The 13,196-nt window shown below is 44.6% G+C and overlaps 1 protein-coding gene across 1 annotated transcript in view; it reads left to right on the top strand.

The window, feature by feature from the left end:
- The window catches only part of LOC122777319 (ERC protein 2-like), a 106,075-nt gene that overhangs the window by 24,254 nt on the left and 68,625 nt on the right, over window positions 1–13,196 (top strand). The window contains exon 2 of the mRNA XM_044038483.1: window positions 8,637–8,784. Coding sequence (XP_043894418.1) covers window positions 8,637–8,784 — 148 coding nt within the window. The remainder of the gene's footprint in view (window positions 1–8,636; window positions 8,785–13,196) is intronic.

Below are 13,196 nucleotides of genomic sequence, written 5' to 3'. Positions count from 1 at the left end.
AATCAAGGACCGGCCATAAAAACACCCGTGGAATGTTTCTGCAGAGCCGGACTCTTAAGTGCTGGAAATCCATGATCACAAACGAGACGCAGCCGTAATGGATGTCCTGGGAACGCATATGAGTCGGGCTCCCCGTGTTCTCTGCATCACACACACACACACACACACACGCACACACACTCGGGGGCAGACAGTATTGATGGTTCCCTCGGGCATCGCGTCGACGCATCTGTTTCTGTCCCACTGACTCTCCACACTCATAATTTCAAGTAAGTCATAACACAAATTATAAACATGTATTCCTCAGCCGTGACGCCCAGGAATAACAACATGGAGTACACTGAGCTGATTTAGGGGAGACTGGGACTCTTAAATCTTCACCTTCACTCCTTTCTTCTCCTCCTCCTCCTCCTCCTCTCCATTCTCCTCCCTCATACGCTGCAGGTAGCACTCCGTCTTATCTGTTGCCTTCATCTCTTCCACCTCCTCTCTCTCTGTTCTGTTTTTGGATGAGAGTCAAACAGCTGTTACATTATTGCTTCCACATTGGTCGAGGACCAGAGTGTTGATCAGCATCAACGGTGAAGAAGCCGTTGTTACGCTTCATGTCCTCGTCACTGTCCCGTTATCATGGAGGACAAATGTTTGGACTATTGCGAGTAAACAAATACAACAAGACGCGTTTAGTGTCCTGCAGAAATGCTCATACAGGAAGTGTCTTTTCACAGCTTTTTATTTTTATGACGTCACCCGCTGCGCTGGGACAGACGTGGAGACATCGCGACTCGCTGTCCACTGTGTCTCTCTCTCCGCCGCCGACGTGAGATCCCGTGCAGAACGATGAGCGAGTAAAGTTAAGGAAGAGAGAGAGAAAGACGACGTGAGGTCTGGGAAATCTCTGTCTCACCAAAGACAAAAGACAAAGACGGACTTTGAGCCATCGTGGACCGTCTTAAGCTGAGTCAGCACATTCTGTCCTTGAATGTGATGTCGACCGAGGTGTGGGAACCCTGTGTCGCGCTCCCTCAGGATCAAAGTGGATATTTTGTGACTTCAGATTCACACATGATTAAAAAAGTCTCTTTATTGACCTTTAAACTCTAGACGTGATTTGATTGGCTGAGACTTTTGTCTCACAGGATCTGATTCACAGTCGCTCGGCGTCCGCTGCACATCAGGCGACCACGACACGAGCGAGGGCGACGTGTACACATGCCTGCGCCGTCTCCCGTGACCTCGTCTTCACCCCCGTCGCACACAGATCAGTCTGGCTCGTCCACCTGTCCCTGTGACGTCACAGTCCTCCGACCGCAAAGACGTCTTCATCAAAGTCGTCTTCGCGCCTCGTTTGTCTTCCCCTTTCCCTCCGTTCTCTTCTTTCACTTTTCTCTCCTCCACGTTTCTCCCCTCTCACCTCTCATCGCACGGTCATGTACTTTAGCCATCCATCTCCCACCTCTGTGGACGCCAATGTCTCAATATGTCCAGGAGACCATGAAGGTTCAATTGGAATCACATGTTGGAGCCCGACAGAGAATTTCACCCTTTGTAAATAAGATATCACTCCTGCTTCACGCTCTCGCTATGCTAAAATTAAATATGAGCCATGTGGGATGCGTTTGAATGCACAGCTGTTTATCTTATCAGCCCAAACCTTTGTTATCTCATAGAAACTGAGGAGATGAGGGTTTTTTTAAGGGGCTTCCAGCGGCACGATTTATTCCTCCTTTTATTGGACTCCATTTTGACTTCTCGGTGCATGGGGTCTGACTTTTATGAAGACTGATGACAAGTTTGTCATGAAAAAGCCTTTGGTTGCCGTTTCCTTCCAATCGGACAGGAAACGGAGATAATCCTTTGTTTGTTCAGGATCGGCCAAGTTCAAGTTAAACTGGGAGTTAAAACGAGAAGCAAGAGGTTTCAACCTCTCGAGATCAGCCTGCAGATACGTGTGTGTGTGTGTGTGTGTGTGTGAGGCAGAGACTGTACTTCTACGAATATGAAGCCAATGCAGAAGAGCCTGGAACCTGCATTCTCTTCAGTGTCCACCAGGGAGCAGCGCAGCGTGTTTGCATCTTAGTCTTTGAGAATGAGGAACATTTTCCTGTCCATGTTGTATATTATGGTCCCATTTTCAGTGAGTAGTTCTGAATGGCTGTTCTGTACGTTTCCATCCTTTAATGCTACGTCGTCTTTTAAATCTATGACACTTTAATATCAGCCTGAATCAGGAGTGGAAAAATAATATAAAATAAAGTCGGAAATCTAATCTATCAGATTTATCCGTATAATTATCATGATTTTGTCATTTCAAAATACTTATTATTTTACTTAGTACATTTAGAATTTCTGCCGTAATTGTTTGGTTGAAATCCCTCTGTATCTGATAATAGAACAAAGGAAATCTAGTAAATAAAATGTTTTTTTCCACAGCTGAGGCCGTTTCTTATAATAAAACATAACAATACTTTAATGGCCTCAATCTGGGCTGTTTAATAAGAGGATGAAGCAAGTTAACATAACAGATTCTAGTAATTACTAATTGTAAAATTAATAATAATAGCTGTGCGATAACCACAATAACAAAAGATCCAGACATAACATTTATAATTAAGACCTACAATTATAGCACAATTGTGTGTGTGTGTGTGTGTGTGTGTGTGTGTGTGTGTTGTGTCTGACTTTTGGTTTTAGGATTATGGTTAAGTACTTAGTTTTGATAGTTCAGGTTAGGAAAGGGAGTGAATCATGTCTATGGTGTGTCCTCATGAAGACATACAAACAAGTGTGTGTGTGTGTGTGTGTGTGTGTGTGTGTGTGTGTATCAGATGGATGAATCTGGTCTGGTTAGATTTATGTGCAGTGCAAGTGTGTTCTACAGTTAAAGCCAAATAATGGCCGATGAAATGAGATGTGATTAAATACTCCAGCGTCATTCTGGTTCAAACACACACACACACACACACTGATGGAGGATGTGGGAGACAGCGTTTACAATCACACACACACACACACACACACACTGATGGAGGATGTGGGAGACAGCGTTTACAGTCTGGCTAATCATAATAATGTCTCTTGTAATTGTCGTAGGAAGACATCAGTCAGCAGGAACCTGCTGTGCTGCTCTGCTATCAGCCGTGTTCATGTGGACACTGGAAGTCAGTGTGTGTGTGTGTGTGTGTGTCTGTGTGTGAACGCAACACAACAGCCTCAAAAACACATCAACAAAAGCTTGTTGTTTCTGAACAACAACATCATTGTCATGTCTTATTCAGTGAAGACGGCAAATATTGGCTGTCCTAAATGATGTCATTGGGGCAACGATGGCCAAGTGGAAAGGGAACTTGGCTTGTAACTGGAGGGTTGTAGGTTCAAATCCCCAACAGGTCAAAGGGCTGGGTTTCAGCTCACTGGGCGCCCACTGTTCCTAACTATAGGAAGTACTAATGTAATACGTCACACTGTATTTATATCAAATGTCTGTGTTATGTGTCTTTGTTCAGGAATGCAAGTAAATAACAATAATATGACAAGAAATAATAATAATGTACTTCAGGTTTTTTGTAAAACAGAACATTTTATAAATTCATGTATCTTGATAATAATTATAATTGAACATGAAAATAATATTACATTGGTTACAGAGCTGCTGCAGCTTGGATTTTAGATGTTGATCGTTACCATTGCTGTTAATCTCGGGCCATAGATATTTGTCCGTGTGAGTCACCGCCGCACTCAGTGGAACAAAGTATCACTGACACTAATGCCGTGTCTCTCAGTGGGTGATTGAGGAGAAGCAGCTTGATGAATGAGCGTCTAACAGACTCTTGATGAAGTGACTCAGAGAGAGACGGATCTTTGTTTGGCTTTTTCAGATGAAAACACAGATAAGATTAAGCGCTCCTTTAACTGGGGGCGGAGGTGAGCGACCCCGACCTCGCCGCGCTGCACTCCGCACATCGGCCCCTTAGATCCTAAAAAAAAACGCTGACTTTTTATTCAGTGAGGAAAAGCTAAGAGCCTCATTATTCATGCTGTGTGTTCACTTGCATGAGGTTAGCATGTTTGCTCCTGCTAACATGCTAGCAGCATATACAGCATCTTTGCAACTACAAGGTCTATATGAACATTTCAATATTTACAGTATATATAAAAGTTTGTGAGAGATTCTGTCGAGTATCTGATAAGACTTTATTTTTGCCTCACAAAAGGTCCAAATATTCAAATGAGTGTATTTGTATGTTAGAACTGGTCAGGCAGGATCTCCACATGGCACAACAACGTTCTCACAGCAGAACTAATTAGAAGTAAACTGCTGAATAACCTTCAGTCTGTGAATCACCTTCACAGATTATGTGGGTTTGATCAGAAATATTAGCATCACTTTATTGGAACAATCAGAATTGGTGGAAAACCTCCAAATCATCATCTATACAGTAAATCTGTCTAATATTTTGGTGTTTCTGGTGTAGAAATCAGATCTCCAGACCAGAACCTTTCTTTTCTTTTCGCTGTCCTTAGTGCTTTACAATAAAATAAATACAATAAATGTTAAATAAAAACATAGACACAAAAGACCCACAAAAGCCTTCAGGTTTGTGGGTGGTGATAAATGAAAGCATCATTTTAGCATCAGTACCTCCTGCGATGAAATCGGCTAATGCAAACATTGATCCGGCTTCTGAAAACCAGGTATCGGACAGCAGGCCACACCCACTGATAATCAGTCAATCAGTCCGAGTTTATTAGTGCAGCATTTTGTTTTAGTTTGAGACGTCTGAAAGTTACGGACAGTGTGTCATGTTTAGTTGTGCGTCATCGGCGTAGCGGCGGATGTTTATCCCGTGTCTCCGGATGACGTTAACATGTGGAGATTTAAAAAAGTATGGGACCTAAGTTTGAGCCTTGAGGAACGCCGTCAAGAGTTAAACAGCAAATTTATGAGATGATTTTGTGTAAATTGTGGGGTTTTTTTTCCCTGAGTGTCACATCGGTGTAACCTGTCACTGCTCCACCCACAGCCACAGATGACTTGTGTTTATTCAGTCATGGATGTAGAACTGGAACACGTGAAGAAGGATTTTAAAAGGTTTGATCCGTGGATTTGTTTTTTCATATAATCTTAAGAATTATTTCAACAATTTTACTTTGTTAAAGGCCCGGTCAGGCAGAATAATCCCGCAAGCTAAAGCACTTGCTGTGGTACAAGTGGACCAGTGTAGGTCTAATATATGTGTGTGTGTGTGTGCTTCCATTACAGTGAGCATTAAAAGCAATAACAGTGGAGGTGTGGGGAGACGAGAAGTGTCATGCCGATCCCGTTCAATGATGAATGGTGTGATTAGCCGCTTCGATCCACGTCAGGACACACACACACACACACGCGCGCGCGTGCACACGCACACTCAGGCTCACACACTAACACAGAGGGGCCTATTAAAGGCCTCGTACGGGAGAATCCAGATGCGGCGCGCAGATAATTGTACTAAAAACACAGAAATGTGCAGCCCCAGACCGGCAGGACTTTATTCTGACTTCAGCATGTTTATTTTCACAATTGAGTTATTTCTGTAGGGACTTGAATCATGGAATAAAAACACTCCAATGCAGGTCAATTTTTAATTGAGTCCAAAGTGTATTTGGAGCACACACACACACACACACACGCCTCACCACGCTGCTTTAATGCCCTCCTGATTTCAAATGCGATTTTAAGAGTCTGGACTTGAGCCACGTCGTGTTTATCCAACTTAAAATACCTTCATTACCTAAACACAGTCCGAGCTGGAGAATCCTGTGATGCTCATTCACATGAACTTGTGAGCAGAGACAAAGACTATAAATAAACCACCAGCACTAAAATGCTCTGTGGTTATTAATTGTATTTGTATATAAATGTCCGTAGATATTTTCACTCTGATTTCTTTTGACGTTATTTTCTTTTTTCTGATGAAATGGTGAAAACGGCGAGGAGTTCTGACACACACACACACACACACACACGGAGCCTGAGGTTGTGTTGAAAGGAGCCCATTGAGTGAATTGGGCATCTGATCAGGACGCCTCCTGGTTGACTTTCACAGGAAGTTCTGACTGGAAAGAAACGTTGAACTGGACCCAGAGCTCCCTAAAGAGATTACAGGTCCCAGTGGCCTGGACATGTGTTGGAAAATGTTGCTGCACAAATGGACGTCAAACCTCAACCTTTGAAAAGTTGATCTGCACTTACGGTAAATGAAATGGATTTTTTTTTTTCCTTTCCCCGAGGTCAGCGGAGTCACAGGGCCACGCGGTGGGTGTGGTGGTTTGCACTCTCTGGTGGAGGGTTGTTTGTGTCTCCCTGGGACTGGTGACCTGTCCTGGATGTGACCCCGCCCTTAGCCCTATGTCAACCGCCTGCTTAACAACCAAATAAAGTAATGTTCCATGTTTGTTTGAAGGCGGTGAAACATTAACACTTGGACTTATTATCTTCAGAAGGTCAATTGATATTTTTAGTTTGTTTCACTTTGATCTATATTTTTAAATTTAACAGTCGTCGTTTCTGCCTCTTTCCTCGTGTGTTTTCATCAGCCTGACCTCCTGACCTCCTGACCTCCTGACTTGATGACAAAGAGATTAGTCTGATTGGATCTCTCACCGGTTTCTCCCACCCCTAACATTTTAATCTAGTTTTTATTCGCTGTCAGTAGATTTCGTCACAATAACTTACTTTTTATCTACTTAACGTCTTATTTTTGTCTGTGAAAAAGTGTTGACGTTCAGACGCTGATCACACCCCGACCGATATCAACAGGTTGCATCATTTCCCATGAATCCTAGCAATCGCGTGACCTCTGACCCTCCAGGTTTCAACAATATTTGTTTCTAGATTTTTGTGTTTCTACATTCACAGAGCAGGTCAGCACGGTGTGTCCGTGTGTGTCTGTGTGTGTCTGTGTGTGTGTTTGTCCGTCTGTTTGTGCTCCTGCGTTTACAAGTGTGGGCGGAAAATGTGTGTTTGTCACAAACCCACCGGATTTACAACATCCTGTTTGATGACGAGGCTAATAATCACCGATCTGCTCCGAAGACGGGTTACGAAATCTGTTCTGTCCTGTGGGAGTAAATGTGTTTGTGTGTGTGTCTGTGATGACACCTGGGTGGTATGTTTCCTCCACACCTGTGGACACACACACTCACACACACACACACACAGCGGTGGCAGACTAAAGATGTCATATCCTCCTCGGCCTCCTCCATTAGGCTCCATTACACAATCACATGGCCGTGAGTCACACTGGTTCCACTAATGCTTCGTTTCAAAGACCACTTCAAAGACCTACGCGTCTTTCTTTGGTGAAACCTCCGTCTGAGTTCATGGAGATTTGAATGAGTGTGTTTGCGTACTCACAGCTGCTGAGGTTCTGGTTCACTGTGACGTGCGCTGGTGTCATTCTCAGGCCTAAAACAAACATTTCCACAATTTAACATTTTTCTTTTCACTCTGGAGAGTAAATATGGCTGACTTTTGAGATGTACTGCTTTAATGATGATGTTCTCATTTGAGCCTAGTTGACTTGACGGGGTTTCCAGCCACATGTCTGACCACTGGTTCTTTTTGGATGTTGGACTGGAGATGCACAAACACTTCAGACTCCACCTAACCTGGGTGAACCCAGCTGAGTCTGCCAGAGATTTGGTTTCTCTTCTGAGGCAGATTTTGTAAACATATTGTAAAAATATTGTTCTCTCTCAGAGGGATTTTTCATCTACGTCCATCGGTCACTCTTTCCAGACTTCAGTCTCAAATGAGATTGAGATGCAGTCTGCTGTTAGCGAGGACATCCTACAAAGACTGGAGTGAGCATGGCTGTCCATCCTGGGAGAGGACAAACTGTGGCTCTTTCTGAGGTTTCTCCCTTGTTGTCTCCTGTACAAGGGAGTTTTTCCTTACTCAGTGTGAGGGTCACAGGACAGAGGGTCTAAGGACAGAGGGTTTAAGGACAGACGATCTAAGGACAGAGGGTCACAGGACAGAGGGTCTAAGGACAGAGGGTCACAGGACAGAGGGTCTAAGGACAGACGGTCTAAGGACAGAGGGTGAGGGGACAGGTCTAAGGACAGAGGGTCACAGGACAGAGGGTCTAAGGACAGAGGTCACAGGACAGAGGGGGACAGACAAGGACAGAGGGTCACAGGACAGACGGTCTAAGGACAGACGGTCTAAGAACAGAGGGTCACAGGACAGAGGGTCTTCAGGACGGTCTAAGGACAGACGGTCTAAGGACAGAGGGGACAGAAAGGACAGAGGGTCTAAGGACAGAGGGTCAAAGGACAGACGGTCTAAAGACAGAGGGTCTAAGGACAGAGGGTGTCACTTGCTGTACAGACTGGAGGCAAATTGTGTTTGTGATGTTGGGCTATTTAAATAAAATTGACTAGACATGACTTAACTTTACCAGTTGACGTCAGTAGTGGTAACTCTGTGGTGTGAGACACTCTCAGTGTCATAGAGTTCGTTCACACTGAGAAAGTCAGGTGGAACATGTGGAACAATTGTGTCATGAACTCCCGATCTTACAGCGTGCAAAGTTCTCAAACTTGGCTTTAACATATTTGCACTCTGTGTTCTCTTCTTTCGCCCCCTGTAGGCAGCAGGCATTACTTGCAGCGATCAGCGAGAAGGATGCTAACATTGCGCTGCTGGAGTTGTCCGCCTCCAAAAGGAAGAAAGCCCAAGAGGAAGTGATGGCTCTGAAGAGGGAGAAGGACAGACTCATGCACCAGCTCAAACAGCAGGTACATCCCCTCACATGTTACCACAAGCTGCATGAAAAAAAAGAAAAATGGAATTTAAAGCACTGGGTTCAAAACATGTCGACTGGCCTGCACATGACACAAATGCAAATGCAGGGCTTTGTGGTCAACATTTAGGACAGATTGTGACTTTAAGAATCAAAGCAGGTCTAACAAGTCAAACCTGCAGCAGATGCTGAAGCCTCGTCTGCATTTAAACACTTTCATGAGTCGTCTTTTGAACTTTAAACCAGGAACAGATAGTTAATGATTCTTGGTCGTTAACTAGAACGTCCTCCCTGCCTTGAACCACACATTCTGCCTTCACTCATTCTAAGTTAAACCAGTCAAGTCAGAGCTGAGATTCCAAATCCAATCCTTGTGCCGAGACTGTAAGCTACATTAAGGTAGCCTCTTAAATCACTGCACGCTATCTTAAGATTACATTTTCTCTCTATTTTGCCTTTTCTGAAAGGAAACTGAAGTTTGTCACTCTCCCACACCAAAGTCCATAGAGAAAACCCCTATTTTCAGCTGAGTGGGAGGCAGGAGCTGGTGGTCTGCTACTGCCTCGTATCACTGATGTAAATGGTAGCAGCTCATACACGGAACTCACAAAACAACTTCTCCATGGACTTTGGTGTAGAGGAGTGAGTTCCTTAGCAAGTGACGCAATATTTCTACTTGAAAACAGCTCTGTCACTAACAATGATGCCGTAATCAGGCGTATTTCTGTGCTGGCGTCACACACAGAGGGATTAACGATGAGTCACCAGCGGATTCCCAGCACAGCCTGACACATATCTAAACCCACTCAGATTATTTCCTGTGCTGTCCTGGTTCTCGATACCAATACCAGCCCCCGGCTGATTGGTGAGGTATGTGGACCATTAAGGTCTGGTCAGACCACATCAGTGACTGGGCGAACATGAGCGCTAACGATAATGAGGCAACAGCGGGGAGTCACCGTGTACGCTCCCCTGAGTCACAGGGGCTTCTGGGAAACGCGGGGCAGTCTAAAGGTCCACAGATGCACCGTGCTGCCTGCGCGTTTAACAGCAAACCTATGTTTGCGAGTGTCTCGTAAAGCGGTAAACAGGTCCTGGGGGGGTGCAATTCTGCTCGTGGAATTTCAAGGAAAGCCTATTATCTGTTTATCGCCATTGGATGCGTCATGTTTTCCCATCGGGTAACGAGCACTTACCGTCCACCTGATGATGTGATGAGTTCTCTAATTGACACGATGCGGCCCCCGGGCCCCGAGCACAGGAATGAAGATGAAGAAGAGGAAGAGGAGACGGGGCGAGGAATGAGCGAGCAGCACATACATAAACTTTCTTTGTCTCCATTTTCTCATGCATGCAAACCTTCTTACAAAGTCTTTGTGTGCACACATGCACGCAATTTAAATCCACACAACTAAACTGTGTGCAACTGTGTACCAGGCAGTGCTACGACCACTTAGCACAAGCTCTTAAAGGAATAGTGCACGGTTTTTCATGGGTTATTGACACAAAGTCAGCGCTGACCACCCTGTGTGTGTGTGTGTGTTAATCGAGAGGGCCACTTAGCGAGAAGCTTGTCAGCAATTCACAAAGCAGCTCAAACTTCAGTTTAAAGCACAAAAAGAAGTCTTTCTAATGACCGCTCACTTCACGTCCATGCAAACTGTGTTTCCATGAGCAACCACTTGGCTCCGGGGCCCTTCAATGTGTGCTGCTTTGTCATCCGTCCACGCTGAGGACGTTGTAAGGTAAGAAGTTCCTCTTTGCACGACTTGGGTTCCTTCCATTCCTCGGAGTGAGCTCTCTGGAGGTTTCTGTTGTTGGACATGACACACACCGGCCCTCTGTCTTCTGACCCAGTGACACACATATCAAGGATAGGTCACCTTCCTTTGCTCCTCCACCAGCCAGGAAACTGACCAGGAAATGCCGAAGAATTATGGCACTCTGGGTCTCCGGAGGGAAAACCGATATATAGAGAGCAGATAGATTTACAGATAGTCGCGCCCTGTCTGACCTCCCCCACATCCCTCGTTTGGAAGGTCACGTGTGTGTGTCCGTGTGTGTGCACAGCGCAGGCGGCCTTAGAAAAACTCGCTTCCCTTTGAGGCCTCAGACACACAAACACACACAGTTTAGATTTCCCTAGCAGAGGCAGAACAAATGTGTCGCCATGTGGGAATTCTCCGAGCGGTCCCATCCCAGTGATGGATAACGGAGTCACTGGTGCTTTGAAGCTGAGGAACGATGAATTCTTGTGGCTCCGTCTCTCTCATAGTTTCACTTTCCCTTTTCATTATTGGACCCTCGAGCGTCCGTCCTCTGTCTTTCCGCTGAGAGATGGATTTTTGTCTTCACCGCTGCGTCAGTGAGAACTGCTTGTGTAAAAAAAAACCAGTCTGGCTATGAAGAGCCTGTTAGCTCAGCTCGCTAACGAATCAACCCGCAATCAACTGTCGCCTCGCGGTGTGTAAACTCTTGAAGACGTTGATAAGAGAGGCTGCGATGCACTGACGGATCACAGACTCTGGAGCCAGTGGAGCCGAGCGGCGTGCGTAAGCAAGCAATTAAATGTAAATATTCTGTCTCTTGCCTTTGCCTTATTTTTTTGATGATGAGCAGAAGAAAGCCCGTAAACAAAAGAGAGTCTGCCCGTTGTTTAGTTTAATTTGCTGTCTGGGTCAAATGTGACTTTGACGATCGCTACAACTCCTCAGCAGTTTAACTTTATGCATTTATCTAATTATGTAATTAAATATATTTATCTAAAATGTCAGGATAGAGAAAGCATCGAGCTAAAGGGCCTCCAGAGCGACGACGGATCTGAGACATGGAGAACAACAAACCCAGCACAGGATACAGACCTTCATAAACACCTGTCTGGGAAGAAGTTTTAAAATCAAGTGGTCAGACAACATCAGCAACTTTGAGCTGTGGGACAGAGCGGGACAAAACCCAGTGGGAAGCCTGATCCTCAAGAGGAAATGGTCCTGGATAGTGCACACAAGCTGCCATCCAGCATTTACACACCAGGCTTTAACCTGGAATCCACAGGGCAGACAAAAGAGAGGAGAAGGGACACGAAAAAACAGCTGGAGAAGGGACACGGAAGAGGAGGTGACAACTGGCACGAGCTAAGAAAGAAAGAAGGTCCAGACACGAGTCCAAGGCCCCCGGAAAATCACCGGGGGCCTGTGCTCAGGGGCTAACTAAACTGGTAGTTTAGTGAGTTAGGCTCTCACTAAACTGTTAGTTTGGTGAGTTGGGCTCTAACTAAACTGGTAGTTTAGTGAGTTAGGCTCTCACTAAACTGTTAGTTTGGTGAGTTAGGCCCTAACTAAACTGTTAGTTTAACTCACACTGTTAGTTTAACTTAGTCCAGTGATCTAACCCAGATCTAAACTAACAGTTTAGTGAGTTAGGGCCAAACTCACTAAACTAACAGTTTAGTGAGTAAGGCTCTAATTGAACTGTTAGTTTAGTGAGTTAGGCTCTAATTGAACTGTTAGTTTAGTGAGTTAGACCCTAACTAAACTGTTAGTTTGGTGAGTTAGCCTCTAACTAAACTGTTAGTTTAGTGAATTACGCCCTAACTAAACTGTTAGTTTTGTGAGTTAAACTAACAGTTTAGTCCGGTGATCTAACCCAGATCTAAACTAACAGTTTAGTGAGTTAGGGCCAAACTCACTAAACTGTTAGTTTAGTGAGTTTGGCCCTAACTAAACTGTTGGTTTTGTGAGTTAGGGTAACTCACTAAACTAACAGTTTAGTTAGGGCCTAACTCACTAAACTGTTAGTTTTCTAACTCACTAAACTGTTAGTTTTCTAACTCACTAAACTAACAGTTTAGTTAGGGCCTAACTCACTAAACTAACAGTTTAGCTAGAGCCCAACTCACTAAACTGTTAGTTTTCTAACTCACTAAACTAACAGTTTAGTAAGGGCCGAACTCACTAAACTGTTAGTTTTCTAACTCATTAAACTAACAGTTTAGTTAGGGCCCAACTCACTAAACTAACAGTTTAGTTAGGGCCCAACTCACTAAACTAACAGTTTAACTAGGGCCCAACTCACTAAACTGTTAGTTTTCTAACTCACTAAACTGTTAGTTTTCTAACTCACTAAACTGTTAGTTTTCTAACTCACTAAACTAACGTCAGCACAAACTGGGTTTGCCATGCCAAAGGAAAACGGTGGTTTTGCTGGATTTTCACAGACTTCCATAAGGTTTGAAGATTTCTGACATCGGCGTGAACCCCAGCCGATCGGAGACCAGACAAGTCAGAAGCTGAGTCTGTGTTGTCAACCACGTACGGTCATGACGGGACACATGGTATCTACCATACGAGCCTGCAGGGGGCAGCGCTATCATTGCAACTGTAGATGAAAGCAAACGTCTGTGTCGTGGCA

Source organism: Solea senegalensis, linkage group LG11 (assembly GCF_019176455.1).
Source record: "Solea senegalensis isolate Sse05_10M linkage group LG11, IFAPA_SoseM_1, whole genome shotgun sequence".
In the NCBI taxonomy this organism is placed as follows: Eukaryota; Metazoa; Chordata; class Actinopteri; order Pleuronectiformes; family Soleidae; genus Solea; species Solea senegalensis.
The sequence above is the reverse complement of the archived record's forward strand: the minus strand, read 5'-3'. Positions and strand labels throughout refer to the sequence as shown.